The 25,724-nt window shown below is 47.4% G+C and overlaps 1 protein-coding gene across 4 annotated transcripts in view; it reads right to left on the reverse strand.

Moving 5' to 3' along the window:
- Positions 1–25,724, reverse strand: part of RLIG1 (RNA 5'-phosphate and 3'-OH ligase 1) — a 174,907-nt gene that overhangs the window by 109,243 nt on the left and 39,940 nt on the right. For all 4 annotated transcript variants that reach the window (XM_085653918.1, XM_085653917.1, XM_085653916.1 and 1 more), the window contains exons 2-3: positions 14,411–14,528; positions 13,760–13,855 (exon numbers count right to left, since the gene is read on the reverse strand). In XM_085653918.1, the coding sequence (XP_085510044.1) occupies positions 13,760–13,855; positions 14,411–14,528 (214 nt within the window). The remainder of the gene's footprint in view (positions 1–13,759; positions 13,856–14,410; positions 14,529–25,724) is intronic.

A 25,724-nucleotide genomic window follows, 5' to 3' on the forward strand; every position in this document is an offset into this window, starting at 1 on the left:
CTGGAAAACAACGCGGAGGCGTGCTGGGAATTGAAGCTGATAGCTGAGACCCAGAGAGCGCATCTTGTGCTTAACCTCTAGGTACAAGCGGCGTTGCTCCTGGACCTCCCGGGTGTAGTCTGGGAAAACCATGATGTTGTGGTTGTTGAAGGTCAAGGGAGCCTGCACCCGCGCCTCCTTCAGTATAGCATCTCTGTCTCTAAAGTTGAGGATCCACAGGATGAAGGGCCGCGGGGGGGCCCCCACAGGAGGCTTGGAGGCCAATGACCGATGCGCTCGTTCTATTACAAACCAGGTGGACAAGCTGGCCGCCGGCATCCAGGACTTGAACCACTTCTCCAGGAAGTCGTCGGTGCGGCCAGATTCGACCCCCTCCGGAAAGCCTACCAGGTGGAGGTTGTTGCGGCGGGCTCGATTTTCGGCATCCTCCGCCCGGCGATGCAACTCCTGAGAATGGGTCGTGAGCTCCCGAACCTGGTCTTGGAGCTGCCGAATGTCGTCCTCCGCCGTCGAAATCCGGGACTCCGTCTCAGTGATTCGGGCCGTGGCATTACGAAGGTCCTGGCGTAGTAGCGCGACGTCCACCTTCACCTCTCCGACCATCCCCTCCAGGGACGTACGGGAGGCAGTGATGGCCTGCAAGATGGCGGCTAGGTCCGTGCCAGGAGTCGGCGCCGCCTCCCCCCCCGTGCCCGGGGGGTCAGAGGTCGTGAAGCGGTCGATCTTTGTCTGGTGGGGCGCGGCCGTCGACTTGGCGCCCCTGTCCTTGCCCATGGTCGCCCTCGGGAAGTATGCGCCGGTGTCCAGGCGCCGAAGGGCAGATCGTCGGCCGGCCTCTCCCAGCGTCCAAGGGATCGGCCCGCGTGAGGCCGGGACCGAGAGGAAGGAGAGGGAGAAGAAGTGTCGGCGCCTCCTCACAGGGGGAGGCCAGGGGTCCACCGAGGAGGCCACCGACCCACTGCAGAGCCAGTCCAGCGGCGCCCCCCCCACAGGCGTCGTCAGCGCAAGTCCGGTGCCGTGTCCAGCACCCACAACGGGCCCACCTGCGCACCCCCGCAGCACCTCCGACCCCGGGCCTCAGCAGGACCCCTCCAGGTGGGGGGAGGGGAACAGGGCGCCTCGTGGCCAGCAGCGGCAGGCCCCAACCAGCGGCGACGGGGGAGGGGGCTCCAACGGTCAACAACTGAAGATGGACTCTCTCACCAGCGGCGGAGGCCGGCACTCGCGGTGCGAGCACGTCCGCGGCCCTCCACGAGGCCTCCGTCCAGTCGCCTGCAGCGCCAGCCCCCAGGTGCTATGGGGGCAGAAGTCAGGAGCCGGGGCCGGCCTGGCCCACCGGGGCCGCCCACACAGGACCGCACCTCTCGCCGGCGGCCAGGCGCACCACAGGTCACCAGCGGTATCTGTCCCACTGTGGTTACAGTCCTCACTTCAGCGCCATGGACTCAGGGCCCCCCGGTCACGCAGGGTCTCCGCAGCAGCCCGTGGGGGGCGAGGCAGGCCCTCCACCCCGCCAGCAGCAGCGTCGGATGGCTCTGGGGTGCCCCCGGGTCCCGTGTCGTGCAGCCGGCCGCCGCCAACCACGCGGCCTGTATCTCACTCAGACGCCGCGGGCCTCGCGCAGGATCTCTCGCCAGGCACAGCACCAGCCAGCCGCTGCTCTCGCGGCCTCTCAGCAAGGGGCGGCGGAACTCGGGCTCGGGAGCAGGAAAGCGGCCAAAAGTGCCACCGAGTGTGGTGCCTCGGTCCCGCTGCAGGTAGGGACCGCCAATTCGCCTCTAGGATGGCAGGATCCGGATAAAAGCAGGATGCGAGGGGTCACGCATCGGGAGCCTCACCTCGGTGCGGCCATCTTGCCGTGCGCCACCTAGCGCTCAACACCCAGGTTTTTTACCACCTGTTTGGGGGCAGGTGCATGCCTCAAAGTGGAGAGAAGCTTCTAGAGTCACCCCTCTGAAGTGCACAGAAGCCCTGCCTTCCTGGCCCTCGCTCCAGACTAGCTACAGGCCAGCAAAGACGAATTCAGCAAAAATAGGAGGAGCGAAAGCAAAATGTTTGGGGATGATCCTGCAGAAAGGGCCAACACCTGTAATTTAAGCAAAGCACAAATTCCACGTTGGCCATTGTACCAGGCAGAAATAGCTGACGAACAACTGCTTTCACAGAAAAGATAGTGATTAAGCTCAGCAGTGAAATAACCATCTCAATATAGGCCCACATTAAGTACTGCAATATTGTTTTATTGCTCAGTAGTCTAAGTTATAACCAAATTGGTTGCATATTCATATACATTTTGGAAAGGGATGCCTTAAAACATTTTATTTAGTACCAGCCCATCCGAAACAGTAGCACAAATCATTGGGATGGATTTCCTTTATCTTGCCGTAAAACAAATTTGTGGGTATATCTAGTCCAGTACAGCACCTTTCCCTAACAAGCATTAAAAATGCAATAGGTCTTGCCTTTCATTAAGTTAAAGCCATTTGCTTTACTATACAATATCATTAGCAAAGCAAATGGCTTTAACTTAATCAAAGGGGAGACGTATTGTATTTTCAATGCTTGTTTATGTTAGGGGTAGAACCCGTAAGTTTACAAAAGTCTGCTATAGATGTTTTAGAAATACAAAAGGAGGGAACTAGAAGAACAAAGCTACTAACGGAATCAGACGTTCGATCTAAAGTGTGTTCAGCCGTTTAATCAAACAACCAGCCTCCACACTTTAAACTCAAACAATATTGACCAACAACATGACAACACATCTCTGGCAAACAAGCCACTTGCTTCTTTTAGCACACTTCCTTCAGCAAACCGAAAAACCAACACTACCGAGGTCACGCAAATACCAAGAGCAATCCCATAGTTGGCTACCCGAAATAAATCTGAGAAAACGCTTCTTGGCTTTAAGAGGCGTTGAAAACAGGAAGAGGGAAAACAAGCAACTCTAGGAAGAAGACAGTTAGCGGAAAGAGCATAAATCATGGTCTACAAAGGTCGTTTCGCCTTTCTTTTATGTTCAGACGGAGAAGAATGGGAAAAAAGGATTAAAAAAGGCAACAACGGCTTCAAGACCACCGTGGAAACACTGCCGCCGTTAACCCTGAAATAGGAACGTTTCATTTTCTGCATTTATTGAAGAATACACAGGAGAATGATAAAATGCCCCCCAGGGGACCGTGTCGATGCCCAATGCGGCACGAAGGAATAGCCACTATGCGGCTGCCGCTTGGAATTCACGAAACGTAGTTTACTTCCAGCCAACTCACACAGCAATCACAAATATGACTTCCGCCCTGTTTTCGGCGCACAGAGAAGTAATTAGAGGTTTCCGTTCAGTGGACGTCGCACTGTGTTGGACGGTGTACAGGGGATTTGTTCACGGCGGGCCCTGGGTCTTCCCTTGAAACAAACTGACCTGAAGGTGCAGCCAAAGCCCGCGGGGCTTCACGGAGCAAGCTATTTGTGTGCTACCTGCAACGGTTACGTGGCCAAGACCGAAGAGCATTCCCGCCTCAGTAACCAGACTTGCCTACAAGGTTTTTCACGAATAACAATCGTTTTGAGGCACCTCAGTCAGTCGAAATTATAACAACCCTCTAGAAACTACCCGCAAAAAAAACCCGACAATGAATTTAGCCCTTTCATTAGAAGGAAAACGGCACAAAGTTCTTTGGAACAACCGATCACCAACCAGAAGACAACTAGTTCACCCTCAGGGCCGCCTAGATCGGCCGCTCACCCTTGTATGAACAAACATACAGCCTCCTGGCATAGAGACAGATGCTTGTGCTAGACAATATAAACTGGTGGAGCCCGCGTGCGCGAACATAAGAAACTGACAAGTATGTTTAAATAACAAGCATTTGATACGGCATGGGTTGGAGTGCAGCTCCGCTCTCGGTGCCAACGTCACGCTGGGGATTCCACTTCCTGGATCTTGGAGCGGTGCTCGCAACAGACGAGCCCCCCTCCGCTGCTAGGCAACCTGTGACGCTGGGCCAATCCCAGCGCGGCTCACGGTGACGCAGGAGCCCACGGCCGATGAAGCTCCTGGCGGTGATCTCTTGTCTTTAAGGGGCCATATGTTTAACGACATGGCTCCATAAAGACAAGAAAACGTTTAAGACGGGCATAAAGCAGGCGAGGGAGTCCAAGTAGGCCGTCCCAAAAAGCCATGGGGAGGCAACCTAAAACCCTCCTTTTCAATGGGAAGCCAGTGTTTAACATAAACGCTGACGCTACCCAATGAAAATGAGGGGCGCGCCTCGAGTCCCCTTCTCCAAACTAAGCTGATTACTATAAGTCTCGAGGCGAGGAGCGCATGCGCGCTCCAACGTCAGCCGAGACCTAAAAAGGTAGCCATCACCATGCTGGCACTCGGTAAATTAAGGTTTTATGTACTATAAATGAAGAAGACGGACTGTGGCTGGTGATAAAGCATTGTAAAAAGTGCCTTTTATAAGCATAAGGTATTACATTTAGTACAAAGTAGTTAAAGACAGGACGATTTAATACCAACTTTTGAATGAATAAATGGATCTACTATATTAAAACAATGCATGTTTTGAACAATAATTGCTTTAATGTATTTGTTAGGGTATAACGCAGATTAATGTCACTCTTCTTGGGCTAGATATGATGGGTTAGTTTGATGCTCTTGCTCTTTACTGTAATTAACAGAATGGCTGAAATTTGAAGGGTGGGGGATCTTATGACTGCACTGTATTTTTTCACCGGAGTACATGAATACATTTGTTTATGCTATACCTGCTCACCAAGAAAGACGGTTCAACTAAGCCTCAGGAAAATGTTTTCTGAGCCAAAAGTTTGATAGTATTTTATTACTATTTCAGGTTTTCTTAGACCTATCTATTACGCTGACATACATGTCTTAACTGTGTAGTTAACAAAGCAAGTTGCATGTTGTTATGAAGATAAAGTGAGTTTAGCTGTTTGAATGACTGAGTCTGAATGCTTGTGAAATGCATAGGTGAACAGTTGTTTATTGTGGCTTATGAGAAATTTTTGATGATACACATTTTTGATGCTCTTGGTATGTCACGTGACTTAAATAAAGAACATATATTAAATTTAGCTTTTGTTGAGTTATTGAATGTTTTACCTTTGATCAGTATCATGATATGGTGTGTATTGCTTACATCTCTTCCTTTCTTTTTGGTGACATGCTTTGAATACCTCAGCAAGGGAATTAGATGGGAATAGGTCTACGACATGAGTTTCGTATATTTCATACTTGGCAAATTTTGACATTAGGAGTAGAAAATAAGGTCAGGATTGGCACACATTAATGGGACTAGATAAACTGGAGACATAACCACCGGGAAACAAACTGATCACTGCGGTCTGAATCACATGTGTTCTGACTACGCAAGCTCTATCACGCTTGCCTAAATCACGCATATGCAGTAGCCACGCATTTGCGTAGTTAAGGCAATGCATGGTCTAGCTGTTGCAGGGACAGAAGACAGTGAAGATGGAAGGAAGCAGGAAGATGTGGTGAGGTGAGTGGGGCTAGGGGGGGGGACGGGGTAGGTTTTAGTGCGCTGGAAGGGGTTTGAGTAGTTAAGGGACAGCGCGGGCGGGGTAGTGTAGGGTTTTAGGCCTTAGGGCAGTGAGAGGGAAAGGGTAGTTGGGTTTGTTTTTAGGGCAGGGGGCAGGGTAAGTTTTAGGGCAGTGGAAGGGGTTGGGTAGTTTAAGGGACAGTGCAGGGGGCACAGGGGTCGGGTAGTGCAAGTTAAGCAGGCTAGGGCTGATGAGGGTAACCGGTCCCAGGATGCTTGTTTCCGGTCCAGGGAAGACCTGGCTTGACAGTTCAGGCTGGACTCTTCCCATGACGAAAAGGGTCAAGAATGATTTGCATATAGCTAGGTCTGAATTGGGATGGCAAAGTGAGCAAAAGAACGATGGTGGATACAACCCAGATCTGATAGCGACTGGGGGTGACGGTCTGAAAACTGTCAGTGTTTCGTCCATCATCTTACTGTGTTTGCTTTGAATTACCTTCCAGCCAGTGCCACCGAACGTGCCTAGGGAGTGTCTGTGAGGATGAGTGCTTGCACTGAGTGTATTCAAAGTTATTTGGTTGATCCTGGGGTGTGGGCACAAGACTCCAGTCCTGTCCAGTCTTATTCTGAGCTGTCAGACTGCTCATCTGTGTCTGTCAGCCAGACTGGAGAGGAAACTCACCCCTCGAAGACTGGACTAGGACAGAAAACACGCCAGGGCACCAAAATAAAAGTGCCCCCCATTAGCAAATCAGACACATAAAAAGTGAACCACATTTGCAAATCGGGCAGATTCGTATGTGTAAAGATGCTGTATAGGTGTTTCACAGGGTATGAGAGACTTGTGCGTTTATGCTTGCTGCAGACAAGGTTTGCGACCTAACAGTAACAGGCCCACAAACAACCAAACAAATCAACCCACACATCTCTTTAGGGACTACATTGTCATTGCTTGGACTTGAGGAGCAACTAACATCTGCCGACTTTAGTGACATCTTAGAAGTTAGGTTCAAATCTCATCACCGCTGAGCATGAATGGCAGAAAGATAGAAAGGAAAAAGACGTGCTAGGTAGAGAGTCAAGCAAGCACAGAGCTGCACCTTACAGAGTCTGGCCAGACTCTGTCCTACGTGGGACCCAACCAACTAAGCCGAGGCGCCAGCACGGATCTCAACTGATAATAAATCTATAATTAATGAGTGAGACGGGCAAAGCCCCCCCTCCGTGGCACAAGCCTCAGGAGATCAATGAGCTACAGGCTCAGTCAGGCTTAAATTAAAAATGTTCAAGAAGTAATTATATTATCACACATACCTGAGTGAGCTGCGGTAAGTCTCCTGCAGACTCTGCGAAGACTGGCTGTGCAACCTCTCGTCACCAACTGGTTTGGTCGGGCAGCAAGATGGGGCACCAATCAATTAGCGGCACAGGCAGCAGTGGTGCAAGCAGTGGCAGCGGTGCAAGCAGTGGCTGCCAAACTAAAAAAACATACTTGCCGCCCGCTCGCGCACGGCCTCCCTCATTCAGAGAGACTTAATTTCCTGTCTCGGCAAATAATGGACACACTGTTATTGTTGCAGGCGCGTGACGCTATATCACGTCATGTGAATGCCGCTGCGGCTGGCCTGGGCGGTCTCAGCTGCTGTGATGTCTGCTGCAGTCAGAGAGGGCAGTTGAACCCCCAGGCCTGGCTGGCAAGACGGGACCCACACTCCTGTGACCACCTGGCATATGTAAACTTTTAATTCAACTGTGTACCAGGGCAGCATTGCACAGTATGCAGTAATGCAGTCAGTCACACACTCTGGCAGAGCAGGATGCGGTCCGCGAAGCTCGCTCAATGAGTGCTTCTTAGTCGGCGCTCCCGTTTTGGTTGTGTCTGCAACAAGGCACTATAAATGACTTCAACTCATGGCCTGGCGTCCAAAGAGTGTTACTGGTACTTTGGTGGCATTAATAGCACCAGGGAATAACTGAAAGACGTTTATTTATCAGCTACTTTTAAACCAAAAACGTTTGCTGCTAGAAACTAGCGAAACTGTCTTTAGAGGACAGCATCTACCAAGAACTTTTCTTGTGCCGCGGGAGCAATGCTTTTAGTGTCAAAAACAGATGAGCTAACGCCCCCTAATGCAGTTTTTGAAAACAGCAGCAAGCTGGTTGTATTCATTTTTGAGGCCAAAATATTACATTTTAAACAGATATCATCCCCGTTTCTTTTTTTTTCTGTATACTACATCGGATTTACTTGATTTTTTTGTGTCCGTTGAATAATTACCTTGTTTTCTTTTACCTGAATTGTTCCATGTTGTGTATTTCTAAACTGCAATGATGTTTTAGTTAATGCACAACACACACATAAATATATACACTTCTGCCATGTTACTGAGGTTAAGTAGAGGACTCCCTTTTTAGGTCTCGTACCTAGCGTTGCAGTGCGCAGCACTGCTTGCGCAGCGAGAGACCTCTTGTACCAGGTTTTAAAATCGCCCTAGGAATCGCACACACTCCTTTTGTGCTACCCCTTTGGCCTTTGCGTGCGTCTTTTTATAAAAGACTGCACGCAATTGGCCAAAGGCGGGCGCATTGCTCCGCCCATGGCCTATTGGTGTCTATTACGCGCTTGGTGCGCGTAATAGGCACCAATAGGCCATGTGGTTTCAATTATTGTGCCCAGACACGCACCACAGCGCACCACTCGCGGGCTTCTTTGTTTTTCAAGCGGAAGTGAAAGCAAACGCTTTCCCTGCCGCTTGTTGTTTTGAGAATCTGGTCACCCTAACCTGTGGGAAAGATTAATTTAGAGTCAACAGAGTGAACAATGAGACATCCAGTTTTACAAGCGATAAGGCTGCAGGCTCCTGCTTTGGGACACGCGGAGAGAGAGGCGTTTATTTTAGGTGCACAGTAGCACTGGAAGACGTCGGAAGAGATTTAGCTGGAAGTACGAGTTTACCGTTTCTGATCTGTCCTCTTACCTGCGCATGCAAACTATCCTGGCGGGCTGTTCTGTGGTTCGTGAAACAAAGAAAGCTCTTTCCAAAGTGGCGCTGCCTTACAGCTGTAGAAATAAAAGACGGCTGGGGAGCAGCGGTGCTGTTTAGCGTCATAAAAGCGTCTACCCACTCCTGAAGGCTGCAGTGACATAGTGCACAGACTAGTGCATAATCCGAGCCAAGGAGGGGCGTGCACACAAGCCTGCACTGTAATTTAAATAAATAATCGTTGCAACATGTGCCTTGATTTACTACTCTATGGAGGTGGGTGTGCAATGTTTAAGTTTGAAGTTGAAAGCCCCTGCGGTATGTTTGCGGACAGCACCAATCCCTCCAGTAAAGCGCTGCACCAGTGTTGCCTTAATCCGACTAAATACACTAAACGACTAGAACAATCCTGAAAGTATGTTCACTAACAATACAATGCCCTTTCAAGGTGCAGAAATAACCCTCTAGGGGTGTCCAGCGAAGGACCAGGGCGGCGGGGTCTAGGCCAGTTTTTTAGGGTTACCACCATGTAAATAATTATCATTGACATTCAAGGTATGTAAATGCATCGCATATGGCTATACTGAACATAAGGCTCGTGGACCTAGGTTGGACACCCCTCTGCTGTGGGGTAACCTGGTTCTTGCGCTGCATAAGAGATCGTTGTAGAAATTGTAACTTGACACCGCAGCAGGGAGGTGCTTTATAATGCCACTGGTAAGGTCCCACAGCAGATATGAGTGTGTACAGGGCGCCCTGCACGTACATCTGTGTGCACAGTTCCAGAACCCTGCAGGGCGTGCTGCTGCTGCACATGTGCGGGCAGTGCGGGGCAGGGCGGGGTAGGGGTTCAAGCTGCTGGGGGTACAAAGTTCGGGCCTCGTAATGCCAAGTGCTTCGAACCGCGATTCAGTCAGACCCAAAAACAATGGGCCTTTTTTCACGCAAATATCCTGTAAATTTCAGTACTTGGGGGCTCCCTGCCCCCAAGTACTGACATTTACAGGATATGTGCGTAAAAAATGGCCCATTGTTTTTGGCGCCAACATACCGAGGGGTTCAGCTGGGAATTGCCTAACTTGTTATTCAAACAGCAGCTCCAACTTAGTCTCAATACGGCCTGTTAAAGACTTGGTAATCAGCCTTTAATGTAATGTACCTCAGCGTAATTGTTAGCACCGCATCACCCCCCCCCCCGCCCCTCCCCCATCTTCCTCACATCTCAGGCCGACACCCCCACCAAATGTTCTTCCAGGCCAGGGCGCTGTCCAGGACAATCCGATTTAGGAACGGTTCAACTTGGAGCCTATTACACCCCCGCCCCTCCAGATAAGACTTCGTTTTATCCCTAAAGCTTGATTTTAGGGATAAATATTTTCCGATTCTCTAAACTTATTCGAAAACCCCTGCCCTTAATATCTGGCGAGTGTTTCAATGTATGAGCGTTTTATATTACTCGACTGTACCACCCTGCTATTCTTTGGCCTCTCCGCTGAGGTGTAATCCAATTATTTTGGAGTTGAAACATGTAGCAAATTGCTTGAGTCAGGGAACGAGGTAGCGCGTGTTTGCCAGAGGGAGGGAGACGGAAGTTTCATGCTAATGCTTGCATTGTCATTTATCATCATTTCCTACCGTTGTTTCTTTAAAAACGTCAATGCATTCTGGGAGTTGCAGTTTCTGTGTGCTTTAATGGTTACAAATTAATTATAACACCTATAGCACAACTAGTTACCATATGGCTCCATGCCTTCTGCAGACCTGTCCTGCCTTTTTAGTCAACAGCATTTTACATGCTTTCAGGGGTGAAAGTGAAAGTATTAATCCCACAGAACTCACTTTACATTGTACTCGGATTCAGTCCTCTGTAGCGGGGTGTGACGCAACTCAAGAGCCGGCATGTTCTCTTGAAAGTAATGGATCAGCTAATGGCTACCCTATCTGCAGGAGTGGAAACCATGCACTATATAGGGTGACCCCCCTCCAGCTCATCAAGGACTCTTCCCAGTCCCGACCTACAAGCCATTCATTGCATTTGTTAGTCTGATTAGTTCAGTAAGTGCACAACCAGACTACAACTCCCAGAATGCATTTGGCTATTACACAGACGTTACATACTGGTATCCATACTGAGCTGGAGTGAGGTGGTCACCCTAACTCCACATGACACTATGAGGTTAACTTCGGGACTAAAATATGAGGATCACTTTATTTTTTTTGAACCTCAGACCTAGTTTTCAGGTAGTTTAATTTCTGTTTTCTATTTCTTTTCATTAAAAAGAGGGGGCCCACTGTTGCTTCCCTAAACCCAAGTAACCGACTTCCAACTTAAACTAAGACTCACCCCTAGCTGTTGCCGGTCCCCTAACCACATCTTCACCCCAACTCTAAACCTGATTCAGACCATAACCTTGGGTTATACCAACCCGACCTTAACACTGAAAGTGACCCTAACACCAGCACTCACCCAGACACTTACCTCATACCCAACTTTCTCCCTTCCTTCGCTTAAGTTAAGGTTAAGATTTAACGTTAGGATAAAGTCCTATGGTTAAGGGCCTCAACCCTGTACTTTATTCTAAAGCTAAATCTCGCACCAGCCATTACACTGACATTTACTCTGCACAAGGTTTTGGGGAGATTTTTTTGCAGACCAGATGTTTTCCCCTAAGCGTTTTCACCGGAGAAAGTAACCTTTCACCTCAGTCAGCACATCACATGGTTGGAGTCAGGCTTTCTCGTTCCTCTCCCCTCTAAGCCTAGTCTGGACCAATGCACCTGCTGCGTATGTCTCTGCAGCCTGCTGCTTAGCTACCACCTTGGGATGCTCTGCATTACTATATAGTAACGCCCGATGTTTCTGGTTTAGGTCCGAGTTTGGACAGCAGAGCTGTCAGACAGACCCATTGCTTACAATATTCCTAGAATGGATTTTGGGTACATACCTTAAAACCATTGGCTTCCTTCGGCAAGCAGCCTTCAGCCATTGGCTGAGAGTTTACCAATCCCATTGGCTCAACCCAAGAGCCTTCATCTTTCAAATAATGTTTTTGGCGGTTTGGTTGTATCCTTCAATCTCAATAACGAGGTTTGCTTTGGACTGCACTATGAACTACTTTACAACTTTAGCTCTCTGTCTATTCCTTTTGGCTCCCTTCCGTGTGTCGCTCTGTTCTACCTCTCTATTCCCCTCACCTAACCATGTGCGCCTCTCATTCTCTCATCCTGACGTTCTCTTGTATGTCCCTCCCACCCCTTTCTCCTTCCCCTGTGCGCTTCTTGTTCCTCCATGCACCAACCTTTCATCTCCCTCCATCCATTCCCTGGCTTACTGAATGTTTGAGCTATTGGTGTATTATTATTATTAGCAATGCCGATAGCTCAAACTTTTATAATGCGAGACCTATTGCATTGCAAATGCTTGTTTTACTTCTAGGTGTTAGCCAGTCTAGGCTGTGTGGAAGCTTGGTCCCTGCTCTTGACAGGACTGAGGCCTCTTTTCACATACACTAACAATCCAGTTTCCTCCACTATCCACTACGCAATGTTGATGTTTGCAGTTTCTATAATCTAGACTTTATTATGCTGGTAGTTTCTGTAGTCCATGTATGCCACATTCATTATATTGTTTATTGCACATTATTTTTTAATTATAGTGTTTGGTCTCAATTATATACTAACTTTATGTTAAAACGCAACAATGTTAATGTACAATAAGAAAGTCGAGCACAAATTGTTTTTTCTTTGATACAAGTGCAGGCTTTGAGATTTTCTAAGTATTTTTTATTGTGGCATGTCTAAGAGGTTTGATGCTGCTCCATTTACGGTGCCTTCTTTTTAGATTTGCGTTAAGAAAATCTGCATTTTTTTTTTTTACATAATTCAATAAAAGATTTTCAAAGCAAGTTATGGAACTGTATTGACTTCAGAAAATGCAAGGCAGAAAGGGGGCCAAGCCTAGTTAATCAGTTAATGGCAGAAAATGCAAGGCAGAAAGAGAGCCATAGCTAGCTAATCAGTTAATGGCAGAAAATGCAAGGCAGAAAGGGAGCCAAGCCTGGTCAATCAGTTAATGGCAGAAAATGCAAGGCAGAAAGAGAGCCAAGCCTGGTCAATCAGTTAATGGCAGAAAATGCAAGGCAGAAAGAGAGCCATGGCTAGTTAATCCGTTAATGGCCGAAAATGCAAGGCAGAAAGGGAGCCAAGCCTGGTCAATCAGTTAATGGCCGAAAATGCAAGGCAGAAAGAGAGCCAAGCCTTGGCCATCAGTTAATGGCAGAAAATGCAAGGCAGAAAGAAAGCCATGGCTAGTTAATCCGTTAATGGCAGAAAATACAAGGCAGAAAGGGAGCCAAGCCTGGTCAATCAGTTAATGGCCGAAAATGCAAGGCAGAAAGGGAGCCAAGCCTGGTCCATCAGTTAATGGCCGAAAATGCAAGGCAGAAAGGGAGCCAAGCCTGGTCCATCAGTTAATGGCCGAAAATGCAAGGCAGAAAGGGAGCCAAGCCTGGTCCATCAGTTAATGGCAGAAAATACAAGGCAGAAAGGGAGCCAAGCCTGGTCAATCAGTTAATGGCCGAAAATGCAAGGCAGAAAGGGAGCCAAGCCTGGTCAATCAGTTAATGGCCGAAAATGCAAGGCAGAAAGGGAGCCAAGCCTGGTCCATCAGTTAATGGCAGAAAATGCAAGGCAGAAGGGGAACCAAGCCTAGTCAATCCGTTATTGGCAGTAAATGCAAGGCAGAAGGGGAGCTAAGCCTACTCAATCAGTTTATTGGCCATCCTCGACCGTCCCTATTCTTTAAAAGATGAACATTTTGAACACGGTTGCCAATACCATCAAGCTGAAGCTACACAGTACAACAGTAGCCTTGCCACATCCTGTATACAGAAAAATCTGCTTTACCGGGTATTGAGCTTTAAACACCACTGCACAAAGTATACTTCATCAAAATACCTCATTCATTTTAAGAAAAATGTTTTCTAACAAATGTTCTGGAAGGAAATTGATACTTTTTCACTCAAAGTATATATGAAGCATCATCGTATAAAAAAAAGGACATTATTTATTTGAGATGCAACTAGAAGAGGCAAACTGAGCTAGTAACATCTCTCCTACCATTTCCCTCCCCTCCATAAATTACATGGTTTTTATGAAACGCTAGGTTTGACAAAGTCAACCAATCTTTTAAAGAAAAAAAAGATGTTCATTATTAACAAGATGCAGAATCTACAAGGAAATGACACCAACCTTTTGAATCTTGTTTAGCGTGGACAAATCTTTTATACCTCTTTTCAGCTTGCTTGTTGGGTTTTCTATCCAGACGAGCCCAAAGGTACGGCTGTCCTATTAGCAAAAAATAAAGTTAGAAATGATGGATTGAAACACTGACACAAAATAGTTACTTCTGGTTAGTATTTTCTCCCCCATATTGTGAGTATGTTGTCAAGGCTGTATGCAGGCAGTCAGTAAACTTCTCTTTAGCCCAGTCTTGGAGGTGTAGCAGAACAACCAAAGACCAGCCACAAAAAGCTACAGAGGCACTAGTCAAAATGCAAATACATATAAATACAGCACATACATTGGGTTCTCCAAGACACACTGCCATAGCCACCCGTACAATACAGTGATTGCAATGTGCTGATACACGACAATACTGATGATGCACTGTCTTTCTTTGTATTTTTATTTTCTTTACAGTTATTGCATACATATATTAGGCGGTTTTCATTGAGATATGTTTTTTTCTTATGATGGATACTTATTCACTGGAAGTAACGCAGGACATGTACTGTTCCGAAAAATGAATAAAAAGACTTAAAAAATAAAATACTGCACATACAAATGCCTATAAGTGTTAATAACAACTGAGTTGCATCCAATCAATCACTTGCATTTTACCTTTATAAGGTGCCACATAGCAGCAGGTTCCATCCACCTTTTCAGTAGGGGGGGCACTGAATACATCGGCCTCTTGTGCCTTTGGATTTATAATTTCGGTTGCCAGAACCCTAAAAGGCTAAACAGATTAAAAATGTTAATGCCCAAATCAACTAAGTAGTAAACAAACAACAACGTGGAAAAACTGGAAGAACAAAATTACCTGGATGAGTTGCTAACAAATACAGGGGAACGTTCTGCTCTGTGCTTAATGTATGGAGTACCCGCTGTAATTTTTCAACACTAATACGTCTACAAAGTAGTACATTTAAATTGCCGAATAATAGCAAAAGTCCATAAAAGAAAAGAAAATGTACCTACGTCTTATGCTTTCAAAGACGAAAATCTCGTTTCAGGTCGAGCCTGGACAGCGCTTGCACAGTCAGATGATCTGTCGTATGTACTTTGTGAGGTCTGATTCCTCCCACTGTGTTGGATTGGCATTTGTCTGTGCCACTCAAAAATCGTACCCTGCAAATGGCTAATGTTTGGTGCATGTCCCACCTTTTCTCATAATTTAGATCCCATGGAGTATTGCTGCGGGAACAAGCAGCACGCGCATGCTGCTTGTTGTCTTTTGTTTAATTTACATTACACTTCACTTCTCTTTGCAATCTCTCCCCACCCTCTTACCCCTTCCACAACATTGCTGACACGCACCCACCACCCCTCCGAGATCGTTGCTTTTTTTATGTCTAATTTACATGAATAGAATTCTTTTTTGGTCTAATTTAAATTAATAGTATACAGAGCAAGCCTGGGGAGATTAAGTGACTTGCCCAGATACACAGGATATTGAGCCGATCCTGAGGATCAAACACGGATCTCGAGCTCGCGAGTAGGCAGCTCTGACACGCTGCGCCACATTCTCTCCCTACTCTCTATCGTTCTATTTGAGGCTTGTGAGAAAATGCTTGATATATAGCGACTCCCGAGCAAGAAAAAAACTGTTCAATACGCATAGCGTTGCAAAATCATAAATCCTAGTTTTAAATGGAGCATGTAAAGAAAATGTGTCTGGGCCCTTTTCTGCGTTTGGCTTTGAGCTTTCGCGATAACCAGGAGTACTCGTAGACAGGGAGTGCCGTAGACTTGGTTAAACATGTGAGAGCTGGGGACATTTCGCTGCAGAGATTACTGTGCGCTCTTTATACATTCGCCAGTCACTTGGTGGACCGGTGTAATTCACTTTCTACCCCCTCTTTTGAATGGAGATGCCACAGACTCCTGGAGGGTTGAGGAGTTTGCGGAGTAGCACGCCAGCTGCCATCTGAGGAAAATTATTCACCGGGAAAGTGGCCTAAAGTCTATTGATCCCCCTTCTGATTACACCGCATTTAGAATTTGGACCAGTGGCAGGCGAGAGAACGCCCTCGGCAACTAAACTGCTGAAAGGCACCTGAAGCGTGGTCCAGCGGTTAAGCAGACTTTGGAACTGAGAGACCAGAGTATGAAGAAATTTTACTTCTTGTCACACAATCAACAAAATCTGAAATTCTGGACACATCACTTTATCTCCAAGTGACCTCCCCCACCCCAAATGCTGTAACTGTGAGTACTCAGATTAACAGGGGGTGACCGTAGATACAGTTATAGGAGAGATGGCAATATCTAGCCCTGTGAAAATTGCAATGTTTATCTTATTTTATTGTAGTTTTTCTATGGCACTCTTCTACCCCTTGACGGGGTCACAAAGTTCACTACAATAGGCCAATTAGGAAGCGGCTTTGTTGTGTATGGTTGGGAGAAGGCGTTGATTGAGAAGTGGGCTATGCGTGGCTTGTTTTGATAACTTGTATGAGCCTAGAGATCTGCTCCACGCTTGCTGCAGCGGCATGTAACTATGCTATGTACAGAAGGAGGTTTACACCTTTTTCTGTGGGTCGGCTGGTGGGAGGGAATCATCCGCATAGTTACAGTAGGTGAGTTTGAAGGAGTTGATAAAGTCAGCATGTTGTGCCAGATAAATATTAAAATAGAAGGGGAGTGATAGTTGAACTCTCAGAGATGTCTACCTTACTGCCGAATTTGGAGGAGTTGTGGGGTAATAAAGTGAATATTGGTGCTCTCTTGGATAAGATAGGGCTTTATCCATTTGAAGACAGTGCCTTGAATTCGTTGTCTCATAGGCTTTGCATGAATACCTGGTAGTCCATGGTGTCAAATGCTGATGATCGGTCCAGAAGAAGTAATGCGGCAACTCCATTCGAGTCTATGGTGTTTGAGGTTGTTACAGATGGAGATCCACACTGATTCTATGCTTCCACCTGTTTGGAATCTTGTCGCTCTGTCAGAGAGGAGTTTTGTTCAGTGAAGTTTGGTATGTGAGGACAATGTTTTTTATGGGTGTGCATGGGGACGGGACATTATCTATTGATCTGCAATTGGCAAGGTAAGAGTATTCAAGTCTATGCTTCCTTTTTTAATTTCAGGAGTATTTTATTGAGCATTTTTCATATACAATAAAGAGCAAACAAAATAAACAAAGAGTCTAATAATGCAAGGGAGCAATCTGAGATATACATTTCTGTAGCGAAGAAACCTGGATGGTTGCTAACAGTTGTGCACAAGAAAAGCAACTTACGATGTCGTGACGGGCCCTTAAATGGAATGGTCTGACATATAATAAATGATATAGGTAGATAAAGAGAGAAGGAAGGGGTGCTAGTAGGTATACAATCGGCCCGCTCTGTCTGTGTGTAACTTCTAGGGGGCTCTTAGACCAATAAGTTTCAAGTGGAGTTCAGTTTATGTGCTCCGATCCCTCTAAGGAGTCATCGCCGGGTTTAGGAGGGCGACGTTGTCAGGTCTAGTTACTCTCATGTTTGTGCACGTGCAAGAAGGAAAGATATACCGCAATGTAGAGGTGGATCTCCTGTGAGGCTTTCATGGTGGTTCTGAAGTGACAAAATAATTGTCAAAGGAGTTCCAGATAGGTGTGCTGCGTACAATCCACGGGGAATTTTGTAGTGAAATGTTATCTGCTCCTCTCAAGAAGGAGACCCAGTTTAGCCAGGATCGGAAGGAGGTGACTAACGTGTTCTTCCAATTAGCTAAAGTAGTTTTGCATGCAGCAGTGAGTAGGATATCAATTAGTAGATTGTCTTCATGAGATCTTATGTTTGGCTCTAAAAAAACCCTTCCAGTAGAGTTAAGAAAGTCCACTGTAGACGGACTCCAGAGGTGGAATGGATAAAGCTAAACACCGAGTCCCCAAAAGGGGAGACTGTGCTACAATAGAAGAGGAGATGAGGGAGATCACCCATGGGGTCATTGCAATTCCAGCAAGCTGGTGTCTCTCTAAGGGAGAGTTTGTGGAGGCGTACAGGGGTCCAGAACGTCCTGTGTAGTAACCAGAATTTTGTCTGTGCAAGTGTGAGGGAGATTTTATACGAGACCACTGATCTCCATATCTGAAGCCAGGATTGTGAGGTAATCTTTTCAGTGGGGTCCCACTTAGCTTGGAGTTTTGAGGATGTGGTGGAGGATTTTGGTTGCATAAGATGGTACAACTTAGAGGCCTGGTGACCCGATTTATTAAAGGATAAAATGGTCTTGGTAAGTAAAGGGTCCTTATTAGGTAGTTTTAATTTAGAAAGAGCAACCTTAAGTTTAAAAAAAATCATAAAGATCTATGTCCTGTAGGTTAAAGTGGTTTTTCAGATCCTGAAGGCTAGCGGAGATTGAAAAGACCCTAGGTCTTTCAAGAAGTTGATGTCTCTAGAGGCCCAGGGGGACCAGCTGGGAGGAGAGCCATGGATTCAGATTTTAGGGTTGTTCCATAGGGAGGTCATATTTGAGCTAGAGATCGGGGTTTCTAAGGTTCGATCAATTCTCAGGAGGGCCCTTTTGGTGTTGAAGAAAATATATTTACCTGAGAGAGGGAGTTTGGGGTTGCTAGTTAAGAGAGAGAATGGGTGGAATCCGCCTAGAACCTCCCTTTCAACCAAAAGTCGTGTGGGGGTATTATCCGGGGCTTGGGCGAACCACATTGAGCCCCGTCTGGCCAGGATGGCAGTTTGATACCTCTTGAAGTCCGCAAGATTACCGCCAACAAGTTGCACTGGGAGGCATAGTTTTTTTTAATTGAAATTCTCGTTCGTTTGTTTAGCCAAAGGAATTTGTTTAGTAGCTTATCAATCTTTTTGAGAAATTCCTCAGATAGAGTTAATGGTAGCATATTTGTAAGGCAGTTGATTATGGGTGTAATCATCATTTTTATGGTCTCCACTCGGCCCCACGTTAAATATTTGGGGTTCCATCCCTCAAGTAAAGTTTCTACCTTCCTTAGAGCTTGTGTCTCATTGAGTTTCAGGGATTCCAGTCCGTCTGAGTTGAATTCCAAGCCCAGATATTTCACAAATTTTGAATGCCAGGTTATACCAGTGTTGATGAACAGGGTACTGGAGCAGAGATTATTCAGAGGGAGAATTTCAGATTTGTCTTTGTTAAGTTTGTAATTAGAAACTTGTGCATATTCTTCGATGGATTGGAGTAGGGCTGGAATAGATTGACTAGCCTTTTCAGACATTATTAGGATATCGTCAGCGTATGCCACGACTTTAATATTATTGAAGGCGATGCCATGAATGTAGAGATTGGATCTGATCTTGTGAAGTAAGGGTTCAAGGGTTAGGATGAATAATGAGGGCAAGAGGGGCAACCTTGCCTCGTGCCTCTTTCTAGTTTAAATGTAGAGGAAAGTAAGCCACCGGACCTGATCTTAGCAGATGGACCATTATACAGGGCAATAATCATTCTAGTAAAGGTATCACCTAAATTATTCTTAGGAGATTCACGGGGAAAGGTTCATGAGACCCTATCGAATGCTTTTTCAGCATCGAGGGTAACCGCTACCGTTTCAGAAGGGGCCAATTTAGCTTTTTCAATAATGTGGCAGAGGAGCCGGGTGTTGTCGTTGGATAGCCTGCGTTTCATGAAGCCCACTTGTGAGTGTTTGATTAGGTGAGGCAGGAGAGGTTCCAATCTCTTACAAAGTATCTTGGCGTAGATCTTTGCATACAGGTTAATTAGAAAGATTGGTCTGTAGTTTTTAACTTGTGTATGGTTTTTCCCCTCTTTGGGGATTATGACAATAGTTGCTTCACTGGTGGTCCTGGATATAGTGCCCGAGTCGGTTAAGTGTTGAAAAAGGGACAGAAGAGTTGGTTTGGGTATATGGGCGAAAGTTTAGTAAAAGCTGGCAGTATAGCCATCTGGACGGGGTGCTTTGTTTGATTTTAGTGAACAAATTGCTGAGGCTATCTCTTCTATAGAGACTGTGGAGCTTCTGACTTCTGTGGACCCCCACTTAATCATTATTGGAATCTAAGAACCCCCACCAAATCACTGTTGGAATGCAGGGACCCCCATTAACTTATTACAAGAAGCCGGGGACACCGGCTTAAGCACTTTCAAGGATTTCAATAAACAAAAATGCAGAACCAGGAATTCATCAAACAATACATATATGAAATATTGTAATTTTATTTACTTCACAAATATAAAAAAATCTAAATGTTCTTTTTAATGGGACGGTTGAGGCTTTTGTAAATTGAATTGAGGCCTCCTTTCGCCTACACTGTTCTATATTTGATGCATTTGCAGTGCTCTCAGAAATCAGTCTGAGGACACCAAGTACATTTTTAGCCTTCCATTTCAAATGCGTTCACATTTACGGAAGTTTTACATTTTTCAATGTTACATTTTTGTTTTTATATCCACTTTATTAATCTGTTAATATTATTTAATTTTCTAAGCAGTAGCGGACCCCCTGAGTAGGTGTTTCTGACCATCAGGGGTCCCCGGACCACAGGTTGAGAACCACTGTCCAAGAGCAATGTGGAATGTAAGCACAGCAAGATTTTTCTAGTGCACTGGCCATTGCTATGTCCTTAAACTAGTCATTTACCTAGCAGAAGGGGTCTTTCTACGTAGAATACCTTACTACTCTCTCAATCAGAAGCAGAACTATGGGGCCGATTACAATAGCGGTTGGTCAGACCGTCGACTGCTATCTTGGCGGTCAGGAGACCGCCCGACAAGCAGTTGGTTTTCCGATCACTGCATTAGTATGAGACCGCCGTGCTGGCGGTTAGAAAGTGCTCCTTTTCATAGAGGCTTGTGCTGCGGCCAAGGAAAAGGACCACAGCACAAGGCACCGTGAAAAGGAGCACTTTCTGCAAGTCCATAGACCGTGTGGCATGCCACACGGTGCATGACGTGAGTGGGGGCATGTCCATGTGGCCCCAGGGCCACTTTGCAGTGGCCTACACAGGACAAGGGTCCTGTTTGCGGCCCCAATATCCCTATCCGACAGCCTGTACATGGCAGTGTTCCCGCCATGAACAGACTGACGGAAAGGGGGGCGTGGCATGAAGCCGAAGTGATCAAATGCAAGCTCCGGAGCTCCGTCGGCCTCATCCCCCAACTACATCCATCCTGAGCACCGGGCACAGAAATTCACCCCTGATTGGCAATCGGGGGGTCCTGGCACTCTGTGGCAGCGACTGGCGGACTTGCGCTGCCCCTGCAATGGGGACAAAAGCAAAAAAAGGCCTGGAGGACAGATCGGGCGTGACGAAAACAAGATTGCACCCAGGAAATACAAAGCCGGACGGAACTGAGCTATCGTAATTACGACAATAAGCAAGAGGTCCCTGGAGCGTGCCTGAAGTACAGGGAGACTCTCAGCAGCCCCGACGGTGAGGAATTCAGGGAGCGACTGCTGGGAGAACCACGGCGGAATGCGACAATGCGGCTGACTGGCGGCTGGAGGAACGCGGAAGAGCTGTCCCTGATGGGCGGTCATGGACCCTGGGACCGGAGATTTCCCCACTAGCCTGGAGGTACATCGGAGGAGAGAGCGGACCAGCGGGTGATCACCCACGACGGGAGAGGCACTTGGATGCTGGCGCTCAGCCCCGTGAACGTAGTTCAGCGAGGGGAGAAGGAGATGGGAGCTCCCCTGGATGCATAACAGAGTCAGAGAAAGAGCCAACAATGATCAATCTGGTGAGGTGAGCGTGGGCTGATAATAAACTGATGCTGGGTGTGTGACTTTGGCCCTGGGACATCGCTGGGGCACAGGTTGGTAGGACAGACCTGGGACAGGCATCCGGAGAAGGGTTCAAGTGGGGCTACGCAAGCATAATTCCGGGGGCCCTGCCCCGGGGCGACCCCTTGAGACACGGAACAGTGGAGACCGAAAGCACGACCATAGCCATAACTGCTGCCCACCTAACGGAAGCTGGCCCACAAGCGCCAGAAGGGAGATGGAGAAAAACGGTGTTTGGTGAAGCCCCGCTGGTGCCGGCTGAGCGCGGGTGGTGGCCGCCTTATCACAGGGAGCAGAGTTACCACTCACAACTACAACTGTAAACAACACCTGTTTCGTCCCTGCACCGGAGCGAAGACCCCCCCCCTGCCTGAAGTGAGTGATCTGGATGCAGGAGAAGTGGCTTCACGACTAACTATGGGGAAAGTATCGAGGAAGAAGGGGAACGCAGGGGGCACTGGGAATCAGACAGACAAGGAGGAGGAGCTGATCAAGACGGGAGGGGGCTTGGCTTCCTTGAAACCTACGCTGGCGGACATACTTCAGGCCATCACTACCTCCAGGGAAGTGTTGGAGGGGAAAACAGACTTGGGCCTGCTGAAAGACGACCACTGTAAATTAAAGGAACGAGTAGTAGCATCTGAGAAAGTATTGGTTGACCTCCCAATCACAGTGACTGCGCTACAAAAATCACTCACGGAGTTAGAGGCCAAGGTTAAAGTACTGGAAGTCCGGACTGAGGATAGTGAAGGAAGGTCACGTAGAAACAGCATACGTGTCGTGGGAGTGCCAGAGAGGGCGGAAGGAGGGAACATGGTGTCGTTTTATGGAGGAGGACTGGCTCCGGGCGGAAGAGGCCCCAGAGGGTTTGTCATCCTTTTACGCACTGGAGAGAGCTCACAGAGTACCGGCCCCACCGCCCAGACCGGGAGCACCTCCCCGGCCGATAGTTGCGCGACTGCTGCACTTCACGTATATAGACCATATTCTACAGCAAGCTTGCAAGAATCAAAACCTACAGATTGACAACAACAAAGTAATGATTTTACCGGACTTTACTAGTGAGTTCCAACGTAACAGCATCGTTCCTGGCTGTTAAAAAAAAAAAAAAAAAAAAAAAGGTTTCGCCAAATGCAACTCCCCTACGCCATGCTCTTCCTGGCGCGGCTCCAAGTGGCTGATCCAAAAGGGGCAAGGTTTTTTACCATGCTGCAAGAAGCCTGGGAATGGTTAGACACCAGGCGGCCCCGTGAACGATGGGACTCCTCTTCGGAGACTTCCCAGCAGGACACTAGCAATAACAATATAGGGTCCAGGGCCCCTTCCCCAAGGGAACTCAGCCTAGAACGACGCAGAGAGCTGCAGGCTGTGGCAGAACTCAGTCAAACTGTTCACAGCCCTGATTCAAGTAAAAGTGGAACATAAACAGGTCGAGCGGAAGGATCATCAATACACAGTGGCAATGAGGATTCGGACATGGAATTGCCGGTAGTTACCCCACAAACAGCGGATCACATGGTCTGAGAAGACGTGTTGGAATGAGGGCCTGAAGAGGGAACCTCCTTATGAATCAGCGGCCTGGGTTGAGGAGCTGGGAAGGCTGTCACTGGCACCATGGTGTTGAATAACTGTGGGGGACATCTTCAGGGCTCCATATCTAAACTAACTAACTAACTATCAGGGGGGCGGGTGGACGGGGCTCTGGACTTTGAAGGATAAGCCGCGCACCTCGATCCTACGAGAGGATTCTAAAAGTTAAGATTAAGTTTGCATGGGAGCTAGTTTTAGAGTGCCTGTCCTGGGGAGGGGGAGTTGGGGAGTTAACATGGTTAGAGGGTCGTTAGTGGGGATCAGGCATGCCACAATGGGGAACTCAGTAGGGAAAGAGACTCACAACATGCAACACCCCCCCCCCCCACCCCCCCCCCCTAGAATTAAAATGTATATCCTGGAATATTCGGGGAATGCATTCCATGTTGAGGTATCACAAAATTCATGCATACTTGATCCGGAGGGGGTTCAAATTGCATTGCTCCAGGAGACCCACATAATGGAGAAGGAAGGGGTGGCACTGCAGTGCCGCTGGAGAGGGCAAGTATTCTACACTAACTATTCAGCATTCGCCCGGGTAGTATTGATTTGGGTGAGAGCGGGGGTGCCATTTCAATGTACGGGCCAGATTATAGACCCAGAGGGGCGGTATGTGGTAGATGGTAGAGACATAGTGATCAGAAGTCTGTATGCGCCCAACTCGGAACAGACCTCCTACTTGTCACAACTGTCTCGGAAATTGGCATCAATATTAACGGGTTCAGTGATTTTAGGGGGGGATTTTAATTCTATTACTGATGTGGAACTCGACCGCTCGCACCCCCCACTTCCTGATGCACCTATACATAAGATAGCAGAAGAGAGGCAACATTGGCAGCAGAGATGGGGGTTGGTGGACACACGGAGAGCTCAGCACCCGGCAACTAGAGATTGTGTTCCCCTGACGTGCAAGAGACAGTGCACTCCAGTGAATACCTCACTAGAACAATCTCGGGCCACAATCCAATATTACTCTGAATTAGGTGGTCACGGGAAAGGCCCAAAATACCCACCTGGTGCTTGCAACCCAGCGTGTTATAATATCAGGTCTTCAAGATCAACGCCCATACAGCAACAAACTCACTAGGAGAGTGGGATGCGTTTAAGGCAGTCATCCGGGGGCGGTGCATCTCGGAGACGATGGGGTTGTGCAAAGTGCTATTGCAAGATATACTAAGAGTGGATCAAAAACTGCGGGATTTAGAGCGGGGAAGACCTGAGAGGGCAGACAAACAGGAGGAGCTCCTAGAGGCCAGGGAAGCAGTTGCAGCAGACGGTGAGCGTCTACGCTGCTTTGATTACAAACAATACATCACTAGAGCCCACACGGAGAGGGACAAATCTGGGGGCCGGCTGGCTAACCCCGCTAGGAGAGGATCGGTGATCCTTGAAATCAAGGAACAGAATGGGGAAGTATGTTACGGGCAGCAAGGCATTAACAACTTGTTCCATGATTACTACACAGAGCTATATAGGAGTAGAACAGAGTAGGAGGGCGAGGCCCTGGATGCATTCCTGGGAGATGCAGAATTACCAGCATTGGAGGGGGACATAACAGGTATTCTGGGCCGCAATGTGGAGCTGGGTGAGGTGAGAGGGGATATTAAAAGTATGGCCAGAAATAAAACACCAGGCACGGATGGGCTGCCCTCAGAATTCTACTTAGCATTCTGTGAGCTTTTAGCGCCAAGGCTTGTGGAGCTCTATAATGAAGCGAATCGAGTGGAGCGCCGCCCGGTCACGACAGGGGAAGTAATAATAATTCCACTCCTTAAGCCTGGGAAGCTGGTCTAGGACATTTCGGCTTACCAGCCGCTCTCCATGCTTAATATAGACTACAAAATTCGGAGTCGTATTTTGGCCAACCGTCTCCTCCCTCCCCTGTATGACAACCTTAATCTACAACGATCAGGCGAGGTTTATCCCCACCAGAAACACGGCCTTAAATGTTCATCGGCTCCTTCGGGTTCTGGAAGCAGACTCCTATCAGAAAGAGGAAGCAGTTGTTTTTTCGGTGGATATTGAAAAGGCATTTGATAGCCTTGAATGGCCCTATCTGTCCCGAGTGATGCGGTAATTCAGAATAGGAGAGGAATTTGTGAAATGAACAGCTCTTTCCACAGCCAGGGTTGGGGGCTAATTTCGGATGCCTGCAGAGTTGGCCGGGGGACGAGGCAGGGATGCTCGCTCTCCCCCCTTTTATTTGCCTTGGCCATGGAGCCACTAGCGGCTCGAGCCAGGATGGGACAGCATTATCATGGCCTAAACGTAAATGGGGGACTCCATCACATCGCACTTTATGGAGATGACTTGTTAATGTCCTGGCGGACTCAGGTGTAGCACTGGCGGGAGCAAAGGAGTTGTTGCGATGTAGTGTAGTTCCTATATCCCCGATAGGCTCTGCGCATTAGAATAATGTACACTATAGTTTTGACATAGGACTGAGGTCAGTATGTCTCTATCGAGTACATTAAACTTAATTACTTGTATGTGCCAGCTAACTCAGAGGTCAGTAGAAACTTCTCAAATAAACAAGAAGGGATTAGTTTCTGACAACCGCATAAACATGACAACTTTGTTTCCCTTAGAGTCGGAACAATCTCAGAACCGTGGAAACAATAGATAACA

Source organism: Triturus cristatus, chromosome 4_1, assembly GCF_964204655.1.
Source record: "Triturus cristatus chromosome 4_1, aTriCri1.1, whole genome shotgun sequence".
NCBI classification, from domain to species: Eukaryota; Metazoa; Chordata; class Amphibia; order Caudata; family Salamandridae; genus Triturus; species Triturus cristatus.